The 22407-nt window shown below is 49.0% G+C and overlaps 1 protein-coding gene across 1 annotated transcript; it reads right to left on the bottom strand.

The window, feature by feature from the left end:
* Nucleotides 1–2963: 2963 nt before the first annotated feature.
* LOC141020767 (uncharacterized) lies at nucleotides 2964–4385 on the bottom strand. Its single transcript, XM_073495711.1, has 3 exons — nucleotides 3909–4385; nucleotides 3594–3840; nucleotides 2964–2980 (listed from the first exon to the last, which is right to left on the bottom strand). Exons 1-3 carry the CDS (start codon nucleotides 4383–4385, stop codon nucleotides 2964–2966), a joined length of 741 nt encoding a protein of 246 aa, XP_073351812.1.
* Nucleotides 4386–22407: the final 18022 nt, after the last annotated feature.

Raw genomic sequence — 22407 nt, 5'->3', positions numbered from 1 at the left:
GCATCTTGCATTGTGCGAGGGCGTGAGGAGATTACGGTGGCCCTAGTGGCTTCTTGGGGAGCATTGTGCCTCCACACTGCTCCAAACGGAGATTAGCATCCGCAAGGGTGTGAACTTCGGGATACATCGTCGTCTCCGCGTGCCTCGGTTATCTCTTACCCGAGCCCTTTACTTATGCACTTTACTTTGTGATAGTCATATTGTTTCTTGTCATATATCTTGCTATCACTTAGTTGTTTACCTTGCTTAGCATAAGTTGTTGGTGCACATAGGTGAGCCTAGTTGTTTTAGGTTTTGTGCTTGTCAAATTAACCGTTAGGTTTATTCCGCATTTGTTCAAGTCTAAACCGTAATTATTTTAAAGCGCCTATTCACCCCCCCCCCCTCTAGGCGACATCCACGATCTTTCAGCACCGATGTTATCACACCAAAGAATAGGAGACTGTGACTGAGGTATACCCAATTCCTGAAGCAAAGACTGTATCCAGATAATCTCTGCAGTTGCATTAGCCACATCCTTATACTCAGCTTCAGTACTGCTACGCGAAACAGTAGCTTGTTTCCGAGTACTTCAGGCAATCAAGGTAGAACCAAAGAACACATCATAGCCCCCCGTGGATCGCCTGTCATCGGGACTACCTGCCCAGTCCGCAACAGAGTACGCCGAGATAACCCCAGAGGTAGTTGGTCGAATGTGCAGACCATAGGACAATGTGAAACGAATATAGCGCAATATGCGCTTAACAGCAGACCAATGAGTGTCACGAGGTGCCTGTAGATACTGACATACTCTGTTGACGGCAAAGGAAATATCTGGGCGTGTGATCGTCAAGTACTGAAGTCCACCAACAATGCTCCTATACTGTGTCGCATCAGCAGATGTCAGAAGCTCACCATCCACAGCAGTGGTCTTGTCAGTGGGAGACATAGGTGTAGTCGTCGGTTTGCACTTAAGCATCCCAACCCGCTGCAACAAATCCAAGGAGTACTTCTTCTGCATCATAACAAGACCATCAGAACAAGAAGCAACTTCCACGCCAAGGAAGTAGTGAAGCTTCCCAAGGTCTTTGACAACAAAGTCAGCACCAAGAGACTGAACAAGAGTAGTAGCAGCCGACTGAGAAGAACTGACAAGGATAATATCATCCACATAGACCAACAGATAGATAGTAACTTCAAGACTCTGTAGAAGAAATAATGAGGAGTCAGCAGTCGATGATGCAAAACCATGAGCACGAAGAGCTGTCGCAAGACGGGCATGCCAAGCACGAGGAGCCTGCTTCAGACCATAGAGTGCTTTGGTGAGACGATACAGATAATCAGGACGATCAGGATCAGAGAAAGCAGTTGGTTGCCTCATGTAAACCTCCTCCTCCAAGACACCATGAAGGAAAGCATTCTGTACATCAAGCTGACAAAGAAACCAACCCCGAGTGACTGCAAGAGAGAGAAGAAGCCTGATGGTAGTAGGCTTAACCACCGGACTGAAGGTGTCTTCATAGTCAAGACCATAGCGCTGCCGAAAACCTCTGGCAACCAAACATGCCTTGTAGCGCTCAATGGACCCATCAGAATGTTTCTTCACTTCGAAAACCCATTTAGAGTCAATGACGTTAACACGGGGCGGTGGCGGAACAAGAGTCCATGTCTTGTTACCAAGAAGAGCATGATACTCCTGCTCCATAGCCTCTCTCCAATGAGGTATACTCAGAGCAGCTTGATACGTACGAGGCTCAGAGGCCGGATCCACACGAGCAGCAGCCAGACATGCAGCCAACCAAGCAACCGTCCCATCATGACGCTGCTTGGGCTGAAAAATGCCACTGCAACTCCGCATATGTGGTCGTTGAGGAGCCGCAGGAGCCACAAGAGCCGAGGAGCGCTCAGTCGACGGTGGCGACGATGGCGATGAAGGAGACGCCTCAGCCAGCGGGGGAGACGCCCCAGCCAGGACCGACGACAACGAGCCCGGGCCAGTGGCGCCACCGACCCAGGTGAGTCGAGCCCAGGCGAAACTGGCGTCGCAGGCCGAACAGGCGAGGCCGGCGTGGGAGGCCAACGTAACGGCGAGGCCGGTGTGGCGGGCCGTAGCGGCGAGGTCGGCCCAGAGGCCAGGGGCGCCAAGGCGGGTGACCCCGAGGCCAGAGGCGCCAGGCAGGCGGCCCAGAGGCCAGGGGCGCCGAAGCGAGCGGGGTCGCTGGGCGGTCGGGCTCACGTGCATGGGCGCGAGAGTCGAGGCCAATGCAGATCGACGTGAGCCGCTAGAGAGGCTGACGAAGGAGGCGTCGGCGCCTCTAAAATTTTCAAACGAGCTCCACGTCCAGTGCTTGCACCATGGTTAGGCAACAATATAGGAGAGTATGCAACATCATCAAATTGGTCTGAGGCAATGGAGGATGAATGCATGGATGGTGGGTCAGCAGTAGACACAGGAAATTTGGCGAAGGGAAAAACATGCTCATCAAACACAACATCCCGAGATATATAGACTCGATTAGTGGGAACATGAAGACATTTGTAACCTTTATGAAGGGAGCTATAACCAAGAAAGACACACTTTTTGGATCGAAACTCCAGCTTGCGTTTGTTATATGGACGAAGGTGCGGCCAGCAAGCACACCCAAAAACCTTGAGAAGGGTGTAATCAGGTTGTTCATTGAGGAGACATTCAATGGGAGTCTTCATGTTCAAAACACGAGTGGGAGTACGGTTTATAAGAAAACATGTAGTGGTGAAAGCATCACTCCAAAACCGAAAAGGAACCGATGCATGGGCCAAAAGAGTAAGACCAGTTTCGACAATATGACGATGCTTATGCTCCACAGAACCATTCTGCTGATGTGTATGTGGACATGCTAAACGGTGAGCGATCCCAAGCGACTGAAAGAAGGAGTTGAGGTTGCGATACTCCCCCCCCCCCCCAGTCCGACTGAACATGAACAATTTTATGCTTGAGAAGGCATTCAACATGTTTTTGAAACTGAACAAAGATATCGAACATATCAGATTTACGCTTAATAAGATAAAGCCAAGTAAAGCGACTGTAAGCATCAATGATACTGATATAATAATTATGACCACTAACAGAAGTCTGAGGAGGTCCCCATACATCTGAAAACACAAGTTCAAGAGGATGTTTCACTTCACGACTAGACTCTGAAAAAGGAAGTTGATGACTCTTCCCTTGCTAACAAGCATCACACACTGCTACATCTTTATTACTAGACATGCTAGGAAGTTCATGACGACGCAAAACATGACGAACGATAGGTGTGGCTGGATGACCGAGACGAGCATGCCACTATGACGAAGAGACCCGAACTCCACTGAAAACACGAGCAACGCCAGGATGCTCAAAACAATAGAGGCCCTGGCACAGACGCCCGCTAAGAAGAATGTCCCTCGTGCCCCGATCCTTAATAAAAAGATCAAAAGGATGAATTCACAAAGCACATTATTATCACGTGTGAGTTTAGGAACAGAAAGAAGATTACGTGTCATAGATGGAACTCTAAGAACATTGCGAAGCTGAAGACTCCTATTTGCATGCCTAGTGAGAAGAGATGCTTGACTAATATGAGATATATGCATACCTGCTCCATTGGCGGTGTGGATCTTGCCGGAGCCATGATAGGGTTCGCGAGTATGGAGCTTCCCCATCTCACTCGTCAGATGCTCCGTTGCACCAGAGTCCATATACCAGTGCGGGTCAATAGAGTAGGATTGAGTGTGCCCTTGTTGCCCTTGCTGCTTTGTTGACGCCGGGCGGTCGGCCATGGCAACCTGACGCGCGAAGTTGCGCGTGTCCTTGCCATCATTGCCGAGACCAAGGAAGCTCTTCTGGAAGCGTTTGTGACACTTAGAGGCCCAGTGCCCCTCAATGCCACAAAGTTGACACACACGCTTACCACCAGCCCCCGGTAAAGTTGCGGACGAAGGGGGGCCGAGGCGGGCGGCAGTGGCAGCCCCGCGGGAGATTTGGACGACGAGGGGTGGCGGCCACCCTTGGTGGCGGCGTTGGCCGAGAGGGACCCGTGACTGCTCTTGGAGCGGCGCGACTCGACCCGCTGCTCAGTGAGGAGAAGGCGGGAGAAGACCTCATGCGCCATCATGGGGGTCGAGTTGCCCCGCTCGTTAATGATCTCGACCAAGGCATCATACTCCTCGTCAAGGCCATTGACAATGAAGGAGTTGAACTCGGAGTCGGTGAGCGGTTGTCCGATGGAGGCCAACGTGTCGGCAAGGCCCTTGACCTTGTTGTAGAACTCAGTGGCCGTGGAGTCAAGCTTTTCACACTCCCCAAGTTGACGACGGAGCGCAGAGACACGGGCCTGCGACTGCTCCGCAAACGAGCGCTCGAGGATGGTCCATGCCTCTTGAGACATCTTGGCGAAGACAACGAGTCCGGCAACAGCCGGAGTGAGCGACCCCTGGATGGAGGAGAGGTTCGCCTGATCCTGCCCTGTCCAAACACGGTGCGCCGGATTCTAGACCGGGCCGTGCACGCTATCTACCAGCGAGGGGGGACAGGGGAGGGAGCCGTCGACGTAGCCAAGAAGGTAGTGGCTCCCAAGGAGCGGAAGGACCTGCGCACGCCAAAAGATGTAGTTGTCCAACGACAGCTTGATGGTGATGAGGTTGCCGAAGTGAAACGGCGGCGGCGGCAGGGAGCCCGTGGAGTAGGTTGCCCGAGGCGTATACGCCATAGGGGCAGACAACGCGGCTGCAGCCGCGGGAACAGGCGCCGCGGAAGCAGGGCCCGTTGTAGAGAGGCCGGACATCATGGCCGACGCGGACGCCGACGGCGCAAAGGGCTGGATAGCAGCGTCACTCAACGGGGTGACCGCACCCAACGGGGCGACCGATGCGTCGCCGATGGAGGCGGGCGACGAGGCACCCGATGTGGCGCCGGATGTGTGAACCACCAGCGCCTGGCCCGACGACGAGGGGACCGAGAGCTGGTTGGAGAAAAAAGAGCCTACGCTCCTCGTCCCGATCGGGATCGACTGAGCCGCGGCGGAGTCGAGTGGGCGGGAGAGGAGGGCCGCGAGGGAGGCCGGCAGGTAGCTGGCCGTAGAGGAGCCGGAGGCGGCGGCGCACGACATGGCGGCGGCGCGATCGGCAAGGTAGGGTTTTAGGCGGAAGCGATTTGACCTAGGATGATACCATGTGAGACAATAGGTTTTGCGGGAACCGGCACAACCCTTTAGGAATAGCCTATCTCACACACACACACATCATCACCCAGGTTGCAGAATAAGTTATTCTTCGTCCGAGGTAATCTTATGATCGCTTCATAAATAAATTACATTTGAAATACAAATAGTTACATTCATATTGATTCACTACGTAAAATTTGGTATAAGAAAACAAAAAAATAGGTTATAAGACCAGAAATATCGCATTTTATGTATGTTTTTACGTTCGTAACTTTACGTAACATAAAATATTTTTTACGGCAAGTATGTATTTTCTTACGCTCTTTTTTTACGTATGAAATAAGACAAAATTTACGAAACGTAAAAATACGGTGCATTGATGTCAAAATAGAGAGGGGGTGAAGAATAACTATTCCTCATCCAGGGTGACGAATAGCGCGACCCTATATATATATATATATATATATATATATATATATATATATATATATATATATATATATATATATAATTAGTTGATACATGATACAACATTACGTGATACATACACATGTACGGGGAACTATATAGTCTAACACGGCTCATGTGCTTTGGGCTGATCGATGCAGCTGGCAGAATAGTGTGTGGAGTACTGCTGTTCTACAGTGACAGTCTGACAGAGATGCAGATATTCCGTCTTTGCTGCTCAATGACCGCATCAGAGTGCGCAGAGCGCCCATGTTTGACCTCTTGTTTACTAAAGAGCGTGTGCTAGGATTACTGACAGTGATTTTGCTGGCAGCTTGTTTCGAAAAAAAAAGGTTTCGAAATGTTTTTGCTGGCAGCTTCGCAGAAAGCGGGAACGAAAGCGATACCAAGGTTGAGAAATTTTGGCTGCTAAACTGTTTGCAGGGGTTATTAACTAGAGAGGTAGGTAAGACGTCGGCAGAGACGGTGGCGTTGCTCATAATTCAGAAAGGGCATGTTTGGTTGCCTGTATGAGGCTTAATCAGACCCGTACGGGAAGGAAATGAGATGTTTGGTTGGCTGCATATACTGTTGGGCCTGCATAGCACGGAACTTAAAGCATCTCTGGACGTGGCTCGCTGGAAACGCTCAGATCGGCACTTTCTTGCGAGCCAGGCTGAGGCGAGCGCAAGCGAGCGGGCCTTTACTTCGTGCTTGACGCATATATACCCCATGTATAGAAAACACTCTATGAGGGAGAATTGATACATGCATCAGAGCTGTAGGCATGTCCCTTTGAGTTTGTTTATAAATGAGAGTAATGAATACGGTTACACGGTCATCAGAGGACAGAGGGTAGGAATGCAACTATGCAAGTGGCACTGGCACACCGCAAATCCCACAAAAATGTAAATTTGTACTAAATGCATCAATTTATATCGAATCTTGGTTTAGCTGGTCTAATTTATGCACATTCGTTTGTCTGTGTGAGACGTCCTAGAAAATAGTACTACAAGTTAGAGGCCAGGAGGCCAGGACTATACCAGCGCTTCATCATGGTAAAGCAGACACTTTTGTGCAGTCATGGAAATGACGAATATGCAGGAGAAACTGGCGGTGTCGGGGTTGTGCTGGGGCGCATTGGCCGGAAAATGTTGCATCTTTAAAATTGGCGCCTCCCTGGAGCTAAGCTAGCAGAATTTGCATCTTTGAGTGGGTGCAACGTTGGAGCAGCATATATATATATCCACCCCACCCGTCTTGCTCCCTGCACTTCACATAATATAATCTTCTTCTTTTCTCTAATTTAAGATCCTTTCCACTGCCTGTGGGCGCGACAAGCTCATCAATCAAATATTTAGGACATATACACTTTTTAAGCTTCACAGTGGATGAGTTAGCGGCAGTTCCCAAAAGCATGATGGTGGTGGTGCAGTAGGCGATGCTTTTTAAGGATAGAGCAGTCGTGTATATAGTTTTAGTTTGGTTTGATGCCCCGATCGCTTTGCTCCAAATACGACAGGGGAGCGGAGCAGAGGAAGCTACTGCGAAGCTCTCCCGAGGCTTTAATTTGCTTGCTTGATGCCAATTGCCAAGCAACAAAAAGAGCACGCACGCTCGCCTCGGATCCCATTTTCTTGGGCTGTTGCTGTTGGTAAAGAAGCACGTCTGCGTCTGCGTCTGCGTCTGCATCTGCATGTGCAATTGTGCATGCGCGGGAAGAAGATTCAGCTAAAGACGGCACGGCGCCACTTGCCGCTGCCTCAACTGCAAAGGGAAAGTGCATGTACATGTGCATCTCTACTCCTAATAGACGAGTTGGTGAATCGTTTTCGCTGTTTGTTTTCGCTGGTTTTTTTTCGTCTCTTCTCCCACCACCCCCTCCCACCCTGGTCCGCGGTTTATTTTCGCTGATTTTTTTCGTCTCTCCTCCCACCACCCCCGCCCACTCTGGTTCATCGGTTTATTTTTCTCTCAACTCTTAATTTCAACCAGAACTTTCCTAACGTATAACAAATCACGGATCTAACTTCCTTAAATTATACAAATCAATCGATTCCTTTTATTGGTTCAATTTGTCTTAAGAAACAAATAACAGATTTTCAGGAAACAAATAATACATTTTAATCTAACTTCCTTAAATTATGCAAATCAATCGATTCCTTTTATTGGTTCAATTTGTCTTAGTAAACAAATAACATATTTTCGGGAAACAAATAATACATTTTAATCTAACTTTCCTAACATATCTAAATCAACCGATTTCTCTTATTAGTGAAATTTGTTTTAGGAAACAAATAACAGACACGTCACAACTTTCCTCCCAATAAATAGTTTCTTAACATTTGCAAACTTTTCTAATCAGACACGTCACAAACGGGCAGGTACTGATATCACGTTACCAAACAATAAAACCCCATTTACATAGAAATCAGTTCAAAAATCCTAACTTTCCTAAATTTTTACCTTTGCTTGATAACAACCAATATTTTCTATGTTTTCCACCTATTGAAGGAAATCACCCCTCCATCGATATTACCATTTTTTTTTGAACTGAGATCTCCGGGTTATGATTTTTTTTGCGATTCTTTCCAATTGTGACATCTCCTTCCACTCCGGCTCCTTCTCGCATAAACACCTCCACCACAATCAGGTGACACCGCCCCAGACCTCCTGCCTCTCCACACATTCTCCGCCACCTCCTTCTCGTACTCCATTAACAATCCCTCTGCCACATTTGTCCACGGCGGTGTCGAGGGCATGGCGCAGCAGCGTGTTGGAAATATGCCCTAGAGGCAATAATAAATGGTTATTATTATATTTCCTTGTTCATGATAATTGTCTATTGTTCATGCTATAATTGTGTTATCCGGAAATCGTAATACATGTGTGAATACATAGACCACAACGTGTCCCTAGTAAGCCTCTAGTTGACTAGCTCGTTGATCAACAGATAGTCATGGTTTCCTGACTATGGACATTGGATGTCATTGATAACGGGATCACATCATTAGGAGAATGATGTGATGGACAAGACCCAATCCTAAGCATAGCACAAAAGATCGTGTAGTTCGTTTGCTAGAGCTTTTCCAATGTCAAGTATCATTTCCTTAGACCATGAGATCGTGCAACTCCCGGATACCGTAGGAGTGCTTTGGGTGTACCAAACGTCACAACGTAACTGGGTGACTATAAAGGTACACTACGGGTATCTCCGAAAGTGTCTGTTGAGTTGGCACGGATCGAGACTGGGATTTGTCACTCCGTATGACGGAGAGGTATCTCTGGGCCCACTCGGTAATGCATCATCATAATGAGCTCAATGTGACTAAGGAGTTAGCCACGGGATCATGCATTACGGTACGAGTAAAGTGACTTGCCGGTAACGAGATTGAACAAGGTATTGGGATACCGACGATCGAATCTCGGGCAAGTAACGTACCGATTGACAAAGGGAATTGTATACGGGATTGATTGAATCCTCGACATCGTGGTTCATCCGATGAGATCATCGTGGAACATGTGGGAGCCAACATGGGTATCCAGATCCCGCTGTTGGTTATTGACCGGAGAGGCGTCTCGGTCATGTATGCATGTCTCCCGAACCCGTAGGGTCTACACACTTAAGGTTCGGTGACGCTAGGGTTGTAGAGATATTAGTATGCGGAAACCCGAAAGTTGTTCGGAGTCCCGGATGAGATCCCGGACGTCACAAGGAGTTCCAGAATGGTCCGGAGGTGAAGAATTATATATAGGAAGTCCAGTTTCGGCTACCGGGAAAGTTTCGAGGGTTATCGGTATTGGACCGGGACCACCGGAAGGGTCCCGGGGGTCCACCGGGTGGGGCCACCTATCCCGGAGGGCCCCATGAAGGAAATATGCCCTAGAGGCAATAATAAAGTTATTATTTATTTCCTTATATCATGATAAATGTTTATTATTCATGCCAGAATTGTATTAACCGGAAACATAATACATGTGTGAATACATAGACAAACAGAGTGTCACTAGTATGCCTCTACTTGACTAGCTCGTTAATCAAAGATGGTTATGTTTCCTAGCCATAGACATAAGTTGTCATTTGATTAACGAGATCACCTCATTAGGAGAATGACGTGATTGACTTGACCCATTCAGTTAGCTTAGCACCCGATCGTTTAGTATGTTGCTATTGCTTTCTTCATGACTTATACATGTTCCTCTAACTATGAGATTATGCAACTCCCGTTTACCGGAGGAACACTTTGTGTGCTACCAAACGTCACAACGTAAATGGGTGATTATAAAGGTGCTCTATAGGTGTCTCCAAAGGTACTTGTTGGGTTGGCGTATTTCGAGATTAGGATTTGTCACTCCGATTGTCGGAGAGGTATCTCTGGGCCCACTCGGTAATGCACATCACTATAAGCCTTGCAAGCATTGCGACTAATAAGTTAGTTGCGGGATGATGTGTTACGGAACGAGTAAAGAGACTTGCCGGTAACGAGATTGAACTAGGTATCGAGATACCGACGATCGAATCTCGGGCAAGTAACATACTGATGACAAAGGGAACAACGTATGTTGTTATGCGGTCTGACCGATAAAGATCTTCGTAGAATATGTGGGAGCCAATATGGGCATCCAGGTCCCGCTATTGGTTATTGACCGGAGACGTGTCTCGGTCATGTCTACATAGTTCTCGAACCCGTAGGGTCCGCACGCTTAAAGTTACGATGACAGTTTTATTATGACTTTATGTATGTTGATGTACCGAAGGAGTTCGGAGTCCCGGATTAGATCGGGGACATGACGAGGAGTCTCGAAATGGTCGAGACGTAAAGATCGATATATTGGACGACTATATTCGGACTTCGGAAAGGTTCCGAGTGATTCAGGTATTTTTCGGAGTACTGGAGAGTTACGGGAATACGTATTGCGCCTTATTGGGCCATACGGGAAAGAAGAAAAAGGGCCTCAAGGGTGGCCGCACCCCTCCCCTTGGTCTGGTCCGAATTGGACTAGGGAAGGGGGGCGCCCCCTTCCTTCCTTCTCTTTTTCCCTTCCTCTTTTCCTATTCCATATGGGAGGTGGAATCCTACTAGGACTAGGGAGTCCTAGTAGGACTCCACACTTGGTGCGCCCCCTCCTAGGGCCGGCCTCCTCCTCCCTTGCTCCTTTATATACGGGGGCAGGGGGCCACCCCAGAGACACAACAATTGATCCTTGAGATCTCTTAGCCGTGTGCGGTGCCCCCTCCACCATATTACACCTCGATAAACACCGTTGCGGAGCTTAGGCGAAGCCCTGCGTCGGTGGAACATCATCATCGTCACCACGCCGTCGTGCTGACGAAACGCTCCCTCAACACTCGGCTGGATCGGAGTTCGAGGGACGTCATCGAGCTGAACGTGTGTAGAACTCGGAGGTGCCGTGCGTTCGGTACTTGATCGGTCGGATCGTGAAGACGTACGACTACATCAACCGCGTTGTGATAACGCTTACGCTGTCGGTCTACGAGGGTACGTGGACAACACTCTCCCCTCTCGTTGCTATGCATCACCATGATCTTGCATGTGCGTAGGAAATATTTTGAAATTACTACGTTCCCCAACACCCCATGGGCTGAAGTGGGAGGGGAACCAGCCCCTAGTGGGCTGGTGCGCCCCCCATGGGCCTCCCCCTGCGCCTAGGGTTGGGAACCCTGGGGGTGGGGGCGCCCCACCTAACTTGGGGGGGAAGTTACCCCCCCCTTGGCCGCCCCCCCCCCATAGATGGGATCCCAGGGCCGGCGCCCCCCCAGGGGGCCTATATAACGGGGGGGAGGGAGGGCTGCTGTACCCTAGCCCCTGGCGCCTCCCTCTCCCTCCCGTGACACCTCTCTCTCCCGCTTGCGCTTGGCGAAGCCCTGCCGGGATCCCCGCTACTTCCACCACCACGCCGTCGTGCTGCTGGATCTCCATCAACCTCTCCTTCCCCCTTGCTGGATCAAGAAGGAGGAGACGTCGCTGCTCCGTACGTGTGTTGAACGCGGAGGTGCCGTCCGTTCGGCACTCGGTCATCGGTGATTTGGATCACGACGAGTACGACTCCATCAACCCCGTTCACTTGAACGCTTCCGCTCGCGATCTACAAGGGTATGTAGATGCACTCCTTTCCCTCGTTGCTAGTAAACTCCATAGATGGATCTTGGTGATGCGTAGAAAATTTTAAAATTCTACAACGATCCCCATCAGTGGCATCATGAGCCAGGCCTATGCGTAGTTACTATGCACGAGTAGAACACAAAGCAGTTGTGGGCGTAGATGTTGTCAATTTTTCTTGCCACTACTAGTCTTATCTTGTTTCGGCGGTATTGTGGGATGAAGCGGCCCGGACCGACCTTACACGTACGCTTACGTGAGACAGGTTCCACCGACTGACATGCACTAGTTGCATAAGGTGGCTAGCGGGTGTCTGTCTCTCCCACTTTAGTCGAAACGGATTCGATGAAAAGGGTCCTTATGAAGGGTAAATAGAAATTGGCATATCACGTTGTGGTTTTATGTAGGTAAGAAACGTACTTGCTAGAAACCTATAGAAGTCACGTAAAAACTTGCAACAACAATTAGAGGACGTCTAACTTATTTTTGCAGCATGTGCCTTGTGATGTGATATGGCCAGAAGATATGATGAATGATATATGTGATGTATGAGATTGATCATATTCTTGTAATAGGAATCACGACTTGCATGTCGATGAGTACGACAACCGGCAGGAGCCATAGGAGTTGTCTTTATTTTTTGTATGACCTGCGTGCCATCTAATAACGCCATGTAAATTACTTTACTTTATTGCTAAACGCGTTAGCCATAGAAGTAGAAGTAATCGTTGGCGTGACAACTTCATGAAGACACAATGATGGAGATCATGATGATGGAGATCATGGTGTCATGCCGGTGACGAAGATGATCATGGCGCCCCGAAGATGGAGATCAAAGGAGCAGAATGATATTGGCCATATCATGTCACTATTTGATTGCATGTGATGTTTATCATGTTTTGCATCTTATTTGCTTAGAACGACGGTAGTAAGTAAGATGATCCCTTATAATAATTTCAAGAAAGTGTTCCCCCTAACTGTGCATCGTTGCGAAGGTTCGTTGTTTCGAAGCACCATGTGATGATCGGGTGTGATAGATTCTAACGTTCGCATACAACGGGTGTTGACGAGCCTAGCATGTACAGACATGGCCTCGGAACACGGAAGACCGAAAGGTCGAGCATGAGTCGTATAAAAGATACGATCAACATGGAGATGTTCACCAATCTTGACTAGTCCGTCTCACGTGATGATCGGACACGGCCTAGTTAACTCGGATCATGTTTCACTTAGATGACTAGAGGGATGTCTATCTGAGTGGGAGTTCATTGAATAATTTGATTAGATGAACTTAATTATCATGAACTTAGTCTAAAATCTTTACAATATGTCTTGTAGATCAAATGGCCCACGTTGCCCTCAACTTCAACGCGTTCCTAGAGAAAACCAAGCTGAAAGATGATGGCAGCAACTATACGGACTGGGTCCGGAACCTGAGGATCATCCTCATAGCTGCCAAGAAAGATTATGTCCTAGAAGCACCGCTAGGTGAAGCACCCATCCCAGAGAACCAAGACGTTATGAACGCCTGGCAATCACGTGCTGATGATTACTCCCTTGTTCAGTTCGGCATGCTTTACAGCTTAGAACCGGGGCTCCAAAAGCGTTTTGAGCAACACGGAGCATATGAGATGTTCGAAGAGCTGAAAATGGTTTTCCAAGCTCATGCCCGGGTCGAGAGATATGAAGTCTCCGACAAGTTCTTTAGTTGTAAGATGGAGGAAAACAGTTCTGTCAGTGAGCACATACTCAAAATGTCTGGGTTGCACAACCGCTTGACTCAGCTAGGAGTTAATCTCCCGGATGACGCGGTCATTGACAGAATCCTTCAGTCGCTTCCACCAAGCTACAAGAGCTTTGTGATGAACTTCAATATGCAGGGGATGGAAAAGACCATCCCTGAGGTATATTCAATGCTGAAATCAGCGGAGGTGGAGATCAAAAAGGAACATCAAGTGTTGATGGTGAATAAAACCACTAAGTTCAAGAAAGGCAAGGGCAAGAAGAACTTCAAGAAGGACGGCAAGGGAGTTGCCGCGCCCGGTAAACCAGTTGCTGGGAAGAAGCCAAGGAATGAACCCAAGCCTGAGACTGAGTGCTTTTATTGCAAGGGAAGTGGTCACTGGAAGCGGAACTGCCCCAAATACTTAGCGGACAAGAAGGCCGGCAACACCAAAGGTATATGTGATATACATGTAATTGATGTGTACCTTACCAGTACTCGTAGTAGCTCCTGGGTATTTGATACCGGTGCGGTTGCTCATATTCGTAACTCAAAACAGGAGCTGCGGAATAAGCGGAGACTGGCGAAGGACGAGGTGACGATGCGCGTCGGGAATGGTTCCAAGGTCGATGTGATCGCCGTCGGCACGCTACCTCTGCATTTACCTACGGGATTAGTTTTAAACCTCAATAATTGTTATTTAGTGCCAGCTTTGAGCATGAACATTGTATCTGGATCTCGTTTAATTCGAGATGGCTACTCATTTAAATCCGAGAATAATGGTTGTTCTATGAGAGATATGTTTTATGGTCATGCCCCGCTGGTCAATGGTTTATTCTTGATGAATCTCGAACGTGATGTTACACATATTCATAGTGTGAATACCAAAAGATGTAAAGTTGACAACGATAGTCCCACATACTTGTGGCACTGCCGCCTTGGTCACATTGGTGTCAAACGCATGAAGAAGCTCCATGCAGATGGACTTTTGGAGTCTCTTGATTACGAATCATTTGACACGTGCGAACCATGCCTCATGGGTAAGATGACCAAGACTCCGTTCTCCGGAACAATAGAGCGAGCAACCAACTTATTGGAAATCATACATACTGATGTGTGCGGTCCAATGAGTGTTGAGGCTCGCGGTGGCTATCGTTATGTTCTCACTCTCACTGATGATTTAAGTAGATATGGGTATGTCTACCTAATGAAACACAAGTCTGAAACCTTTGAAAAGTTCAAGGAATTTCAGAGTGAGGTTGAGAATCAACGTGACAGGAAAATAAAGTTCCTGCGATCAGATCATGGAGGAGAATATTTAAGTCACGAATTTGGCACACACTTAAGGAAATGTGGAATCGTTTCACAGCTCACGCCGCCTGGAACACCTCAGCGAAATGGTGTGTCCGAACGTCATAATCGCACTCTATTGGGTATGGTGCGATGTATGATGTCTCTTACCGATCTACCGCTCTCATTTTGGGGCTATGCTTTAGAGACTGCCGCATTCACTTTAAATAGGGCTCCGTCGAAATCCGTTGAGACGACACCGTATGAATTATGGTTTGCGAAGAAACCTAAGCTGTCATTTCTAAAAGTTTGGGGATGCGATGCTTATGTCAAGAAACTTCAACCTGAAAAGCTCGAACCCAAGTCGGAAAAATGCGTCTTCATAGGATACCCTAAGGAAACCATTGGGTATACCTTCTACCTCAGATCTGAAGGCAAGATCTTTGTTGCCAAGAACGGGTCCTTTCTGGAGAAAGAGTTTCTCTCGAAAGAATTAAGTGGGAGGAAAGTGGAACTTGATGAGGTGATAGTCACCCCTTCAGAACCGGAAAGTAGCGCAGCGCGGGAAGATGTTCCTGTGGTGCCTACACCGGCTGGGGAGGAAGTTAATGATGATGATCATGAAGCTACGGATCAAGTTACTGCTGAACTTCGAAGGTCCACAAGGACACGTTCCCCACCAGAGTGGTACGGCAACCCTGTCCTGGAAATCATGTTGTTAGACAACGGTGAACCTTCGAACTATGAAGAAGCGATGGCGGGCCCGGATTCCGATAAATGGCTAGAAGCCATGAAATCCGAGATAGGATCCATGTATGAAAACGAAGTATGGACTTTGACTGACTTGCCCGATGATCGGCGAGCCATAGAAGATAAATGGATCTTTAAGAAGAAGACAGACGCGGATGGTAATGTGACCATCTATAAGGCTCGACTTGTCGCTAAGGGTTATCGACAAGTTCAAGGGGTTGACTACGATGAGACTTTCTCACCCGTAGCGAAGCTGAAGTCCGTCCGAATCATGTTAGCAATTGCCGCATTCTATGATTATGAGATATGGCAAATGGACGTCAAAACGGCATTCCTTAACGGCTTTCTTAAGGAAGAATTGTATATGATGTAGCCGGAAGGTTTTGTCGATCCTAAGAATGCTAACAAGGTATGCAAGCTCCAGCGCTCCATCTATGGGCTGGTGCAAGCATCTCGGAGTTGGAACATTCGATTTGATGAGATGATCAAAGCGTTTGGGTTTACACAGACTTATGGAGAAGCCTGTGTTTACAAGAAACCGAGTGGGAGCTCTGTAGCATTTCTCTTATTATATGTGGATGACATACTATTGATGGGAAATGATATAGAATTCTTGGAAAGTATAAAGGCCTATTTGAATAAGTGTTTTTCAATGAAGGACCTTGGAGAAGCTGCTTATATATTAGGCATCAAGATCTATAGAGATAGATCAAGACGACTCATTGGTCTTTCACAAACGTACCTTGACAAGATATTGAAGAAGTTCAATATGGATCAGTCCAAGAAGGGGTTCTTGCCTGTATTGCAAGGTGTGCAATTGAGCACGGCTCAATGCCCGACCACGGCAGAAGATAGAGAAAAGATGAGTGTCATCCCCTATGCCTCGGCCATAGGGTCCATTATGTATGCCATGTTGTGTACCAGACCTGATGTAAACCTTGCCGTAAGTTTGGTAGGAAGGTACCAAAGTAATCCCGGCATGGAACACTGGACAGCGGTCAAGAATATCCTAAAGTACCTGAAGAGGACTAAGGATATGTTTCTCGTTTATGGAGGTGACGAAGAGCTCGTCGTAAAGGGTTACGTCGACGCTAGCTTCGACACAGATCTGGATGACTCGAAGTCACAAACCGGATACGTGTATATTTTGAATGGAGGGGCAGTAAGCTGGTGCAGTTGCAAGCAAAGCGTCGTGGCGGGATCTACATGTGAAGCGGAGTACATGGCAGCCTCAGAGGCAGCGCAAGAAGCAATCTGGATGAAGGAGTTCATTACCGACCTAGGGGTGATTCCCAATGCGTCGGGCCCGATGACTCTCTTCTGTGACAACACTGGAGCTACTGCCCTTGCCAAGGAGCCCAGGTTTCACAGGAAGACCAGGCATATCAAGCGTCGCTTCAACTCCATTCGTGAAAGTGTTCAAAATGGAGACATAGATATTTGTAAAGTACATACGGACCTGAATGTAGCAGATCCGTTGACTAAACCTCTCCCTAGAGCAAAACATGATCAACACCAGAACTCTATGGGTGTTCGATTCATCACAATGTAACTAGATTATTGACTGTAGTGCAAGTGGGAGACTGTTGGAAATATGCCCTAGAGGCAATAATAAATGGTTATTATTATATTTCCTTGTTCATGATAATTGTCTATTGTTCATGCTATAATTGTGTTATCCGGAAATCGTAATACATGTGTGAATACATAGACCACAACGTGTCCCTAGTAAGCCTCTAGTTGACTAGCTCGTTGATCAACAGATAGTCATGGTTTCCTGACTATGGACATTGGATGTCATTGATAACGGGATCACATCATTAGGAGAATGATGTGATGGACAAGACCCAATCCTAAGCATAGCACAAAAGATCGTGTAGTTCGTTTGCTAGAGCTTTTCCAATGTCAAGTATCATTTCCTTAGACCATGAGATCGTGCAACTCCCGGATACCGTAGGAGTGCTTTGGGTGTACCAAACGTCACAACGTAACTGGGTGACTATAAAGGTACACTACGGGTATCTCCGAAAGTGCCTGTTGAGTTGGCACGGATCGAGACTGGGATTTGTCACTCCGTATGACGGAGAGGTATCTCTGGGCCCACTCGGTAATGCATCATCATAATGAGCTCAATGTGACTAAGGAGTTAGCCACGGGATCATGCATTACGGTACGAGTAAAGTGACTTGCCGGTAACGAGATTGAACAAGGTATTGGGATACCGACGATCGAATCTCGGGCAAGTAACGTACCGATTGACAAAGGGAATTGTATACGGGATTGATTGAATCCTCGACATCGTGGTTCATCCGATGAGATCATCGTGGAACATGTGGGAGCCAACATGGGTATCCAGATCCCGCTGTTGGTTATTGACCGGAGAGGCGTCTCGGTCATGTATGCATGTCTCCCGAACCCGTAGGGTCTACACACTTAAGGTTCGGTGACGCTAGGGTTGTAGAGATATTAGTATGCGGAAACCCGAAAGTTGTTCGGAGTCCCGGATGAGATCCCAGACGTCACAAGGAGTTCCGGAATGGTCCGGAGGTGAAGAATTATATATAGGAAGTCCAGTTTCGGCTACCGGGAAAGTTTCGAGGGTTATCGGTATTGTACCGGGACCACCGGAAGGGTCCCGGGGGTCCACCGGGTGGGGCCACCTATCCCGGAGGGCCCCATGGGCTGAAGTGGGAGGGGAACTAGCCCCTAGTGGGCTGGTGCGCCCCCCATGGGCCTCCCCCTGCGCCTAGGGTTGGGAACCCTGGGGGTGGGGGGCGGCCCACCTGACTTGGGGGGGAAGTTTCCCCCCCCCCTTGGCCGGCGCCCCCCCCCATAGATGGGATCCCAGGGCCGGCGCCCCCCCAGGGGGCCTATATAAAGGGGGGAGGGAGGGCTGCTGTACCCTAGCCCCTGGCGCCTCCCTCTCCCTCCTGTGACACCTCTCTCTCCCGCTTGCGCTTGGCGAAGCCCTGCCGGGATCCCCGCTACTTCCACCACCACGCCGTCGTGCTGCTGGATCTCCATCAACCTCTCCTTCCCCCTTGCTGGATCAATAAGGAGGAGACGTCGCTGCTCCGTACGTGTGTTGAACGCGGAGGTGCCGTCCGTTCGGCACTCGGTCATCGGTGATTTGGATCACGACGAGTACGACTCCATCAACCCCGTTCACTTGAACGCTTCCGCTCGCGATCTACAAGGGTATGTAGATGCACTCCTTTTCCTCGTTGCTAGTAAACTCCATAGATGGATCTTGGTGATGCGTAGAAAATTTTAAAATTCTGCAACGATCCCCAACACGGCGTACCAGCGGTAGAGCAGCGCATAGCAGCAGGAAGCAAAACGCAGCAGGCAAGGCGAGCGGCCGACGGTGGAGGGCAGAGATGCGGCCGGCGTGGCTGAGGGGGCGGCCGGCAGAAGATGGCCACGACTGGAGGCGGCGCGAGGCAGGGGCGCGACAGCGGGGCGAGCGAAGGGATAGGCGATAGCAGACGGGGCGAGCGCAGCCAGCGAGATTGTGGCGCGCGGCCAGGGTTTGTGTCACGCGGGGCACAGTGGTGCGGTGGCTGCGGCGAGCGCGACGGCAGCGGCGGGCGCGACCGACGCGGTGTAGCACGGGCGTGGGCATGGAGAGGGAGTGGCCCCGCGAGCGCGGAAGAAGAGCGGCGGGCTCGGGCATGGGCGTGCATAGGAGCGGGCATGTGCCGCGGGGTCAATCCGAGGAGCTCGGTGGCTACTCCTGCAATGGCCATGGCGGACGGCGGTTCTCGGCCACGGCGAAATACCTAACGAGAGCAAACGAGAGGGGAAACAGGGGAAAGGCAAGAGGAGATCATGGCGGTGTCAATGGCGCCCTAGGGGAACACATGGGAGCTCGGGGCGGCGCGGATCGAATGGCAATGTCGCGGTGGCCCAAGGTTGAGGAAGACGGCAGCGATGTCGATGCAGGGGTGCTGGACTTGATCTCGTTGGTGCAGACGAAGTAGCGAAGGCGTTCGGAGCTCCTCGACAAGCTCCTAGCCTGCAGGGAGGACAGTGGCCATGTGGACGGGGTCGGTCATGGTGGCCGTGGCGTCTGACTTCGTCTAGATCGACGGGATCGAGCGAGCGAGGAGGAGAAGTGGATTTGGGAGGGGGCGTCGAGGAGGAGTGAGGCCATGTGGGCAGGGAAGGAAGGGCGTCACCCTTATCCATTCCCCTCCGATGCCAGCGAGGTGGTCTGGCGGGAGCCCGGCTCTGTAGTGACACGGCTCGGGGAACAGGAGAAGACGACCGCGCGGGGACTGGACCGCTGAGCTGGTTCGGTGGCAAGGCCCGGGGGCAGGGTGAATCCCCTTTTACATCGTCCTTTTGGTTTTTCAATGTATTCTAATCTGTTTCTCCTTTTTAACACCGTTTTTTATTTATTATTATCAACTAAATGATCCCTACTCCTAATGTCTCAGTTGGTAGTCTCCGTCCCGGGTTTATTTTCGTCCCACCTCCTGAGTGAGGGAGAGGGGGAGAGAGAGTGAGGAAGAGGTAGGGAGAGGGTGTGTGTGAGAATTTGATGGTAAAAAAGGTCGTCAATGTCACTTAATATGTATGAGAATATTAAATGTAATATTAACATAATTGATATTGAAGTTTTAAAGTTAATGTGGTCCCGTTGCAACGCACGGGTGTTCTTCTATTGTACGTAGGGGAGCGAGACAAACTTGACTACGTGCGACCTACTTTCACCGATGTGGCAATGCAACGCAATAATATGGAGTAGTTTCTTTGCTTGAGCTTTGTGGGAGGGAAGGTCGAACCCACGGATCGGACGCGGAAAAGTCGAGGAGAAAAGGCAGCACGCAGCAGACGTACTGTATAGCTTTGCTGCTGCCTTGTGATTGTGAAGCTTTGCGGCAGCACCCAATGGGACCATTCGTTGGGGTTTGGCGGCGCGGCGTTGCACTGGATGGGATGGATCACATGCGAGTGCGACGCGAGCGAGAGAGCGAGGCGCTGCACTTGACTTGTCTCCATGGAAACCGGCCAGAAAGATGAGTAGTTAACTACACGAACACGATCGAGGGGGAGCCGAGCCGAGCCGAGCCGAATGGAATATGCAAGCTCGCTGGGGAAGTTGCTGCAGGGCAAAGATGCCGACGCGTCTGCTGCGGGCTGATCGATGCACCTAGCAGAATAGTATTACTGCTGTTCTACAGTGACAGAGGTACAGATATTCCATCTTTTCCGGTCAAGGACCGCGTCAGAGAGCGCGGAGCGCCCTTATTTGACCTCTTGTTTTCTACTCTAGTAGGAGTAATAGCGTGTGCTTGGAATGGATTAGTGGAGGACGGGGGCGTCGACCCGTTGGCTGGGCAGCTAAGGTTGCCGCCAGCCCACCCGAGTTCAAGTCCCGGTTTGAACGTGTGGTGCTCGCCGAGTTTCTTTTATAAAAAAATGCTGACTTGGGTTGGTCTCAATTTTTTTGAATGATTAGTGACAGTGATTTTGCTGGCAGCTCACCGGAAAGCGGGAACGAAGGCGAACGCAAGGTTGAGAAATTTGGACTGCTAATCTGTTTGCAGGGGTGATTAACTAGCGAGAAAGGTCAGACGTCGGCTGAGAACCTGCATCTGCATGCAAGATACTACAAGCAATTTCCTCCGGTAAAAGTAAAACTCGCAAACAAAAAGTAGTAGTAATTATGTCCTCATCTCTGTAGGGAGGGCCTAGCTAGCACAGTGACGCCTGCTCAAAACAACCGACGCTGCTGCGCCCCCTCGACCCTCGAGTCGCTGCAAGAAACTCCAAGGAAATTTACCGAGGTGTGTGTAGCATCTGCAAGACAAGGACAACATTTGCTTGGCAATTTACCTAGCGCCACATGCATGGAAAAGATCCCGGCTTAGTTAAGCTAGCTAGGGCCCATGGCTACACATGACCACAATAATCAACTCGCCTAGCTGCAACTCCTAGCCACGTTTGCCAGCGCCGTACGATCCATCTACTACTCCTACTAGTTTGAGAGACACTGTGGGTACAAGATGCATCATTGTGTTTCACTTTTCCCGTTTCTCTGGGATTAATGTATGATTAGTAGTAGCTTCAGCCACCAGGCAATAGCTGATGATGATTAACGGGCCGGGGTTCTTCATCAGGTTTTGCGCGCCAAAAGTGCTTCTTCAAGCTTTAAGAAACAGATAGGAAACAGAAAGGCGGCACTGATCACAGGTTTGCAGACGAAAACCAACCAGACTGTTCTGAACAGCAGCAGTAGTGGAATTAGTACGCAGGTTTCTGAAAAGAGAAAAGAAAGACAATACGATGGAGCCGGTGGCAAAACTATCCATTTGTCCTCGCATAAGAAAATGGCAAGTGGAATGGATGAAACAATGGGCTTTTTTTCTTCTTCCGAAAATGACCAAATGTATTGTAAAAAATTACATTGAGAACATGTTTAGCACACAGGTTTCCCAAGGAAAAAAGAAATGCAATACGATGAAGCCGGTGACGAAATTATCCATTTGTCCCCGCATAAGAAAATGGCAAGTGGGTGGGATGGATGAAACAATGGTTTTCTTTTTCGGAAGAGACCAGATGTATAATAAAAGGTTCATGAGAAGCACAAAACACCATAAACATTATAAAAACAACAGCATAAAAATCCAAACCACGGCGAACTCCATCAATCTCATCCTCCATAATCATTTTGTACATAAGCACATAATCTGTCATCGCCTCCCACAGTGTCTGTGGAGACCGTAGTTTAGCACATCAACGGACAATTGTAAAGCGAGTTTGGAGCGCTCCAAATGCCCTCTCAGCTAGCAACTTCTTGTCTATGGGCAAAGTGACATTTTTTGTTACCCTTTGTTCAGACAAAAATCACACACGGAGGATAGATACCATCACAAAGATAGTACCCAATGTTGTACTCATGACCATC

Source organism: Aegilops tauschii, chromosome 3 (genome assembly GCF_002575655.3).
Source record: "Aegilops tauschii subsp. strangulata cultivar AL8/78 chromosome 3, Aet v6.0, whole genome shotgun sequence".
Taxonomy (NCBI): Eukaryota; Viridiplantae; Streptophyta; class Magnoliopsida; order Poales; family Poaceae; genus Aegilops; species Aegilops tauschii.
The sequence above is the reverse complement of the archived record's forward strand: the minus strand, read 5'-3'. Positions and strand labels throughout refer to the sequence as shown.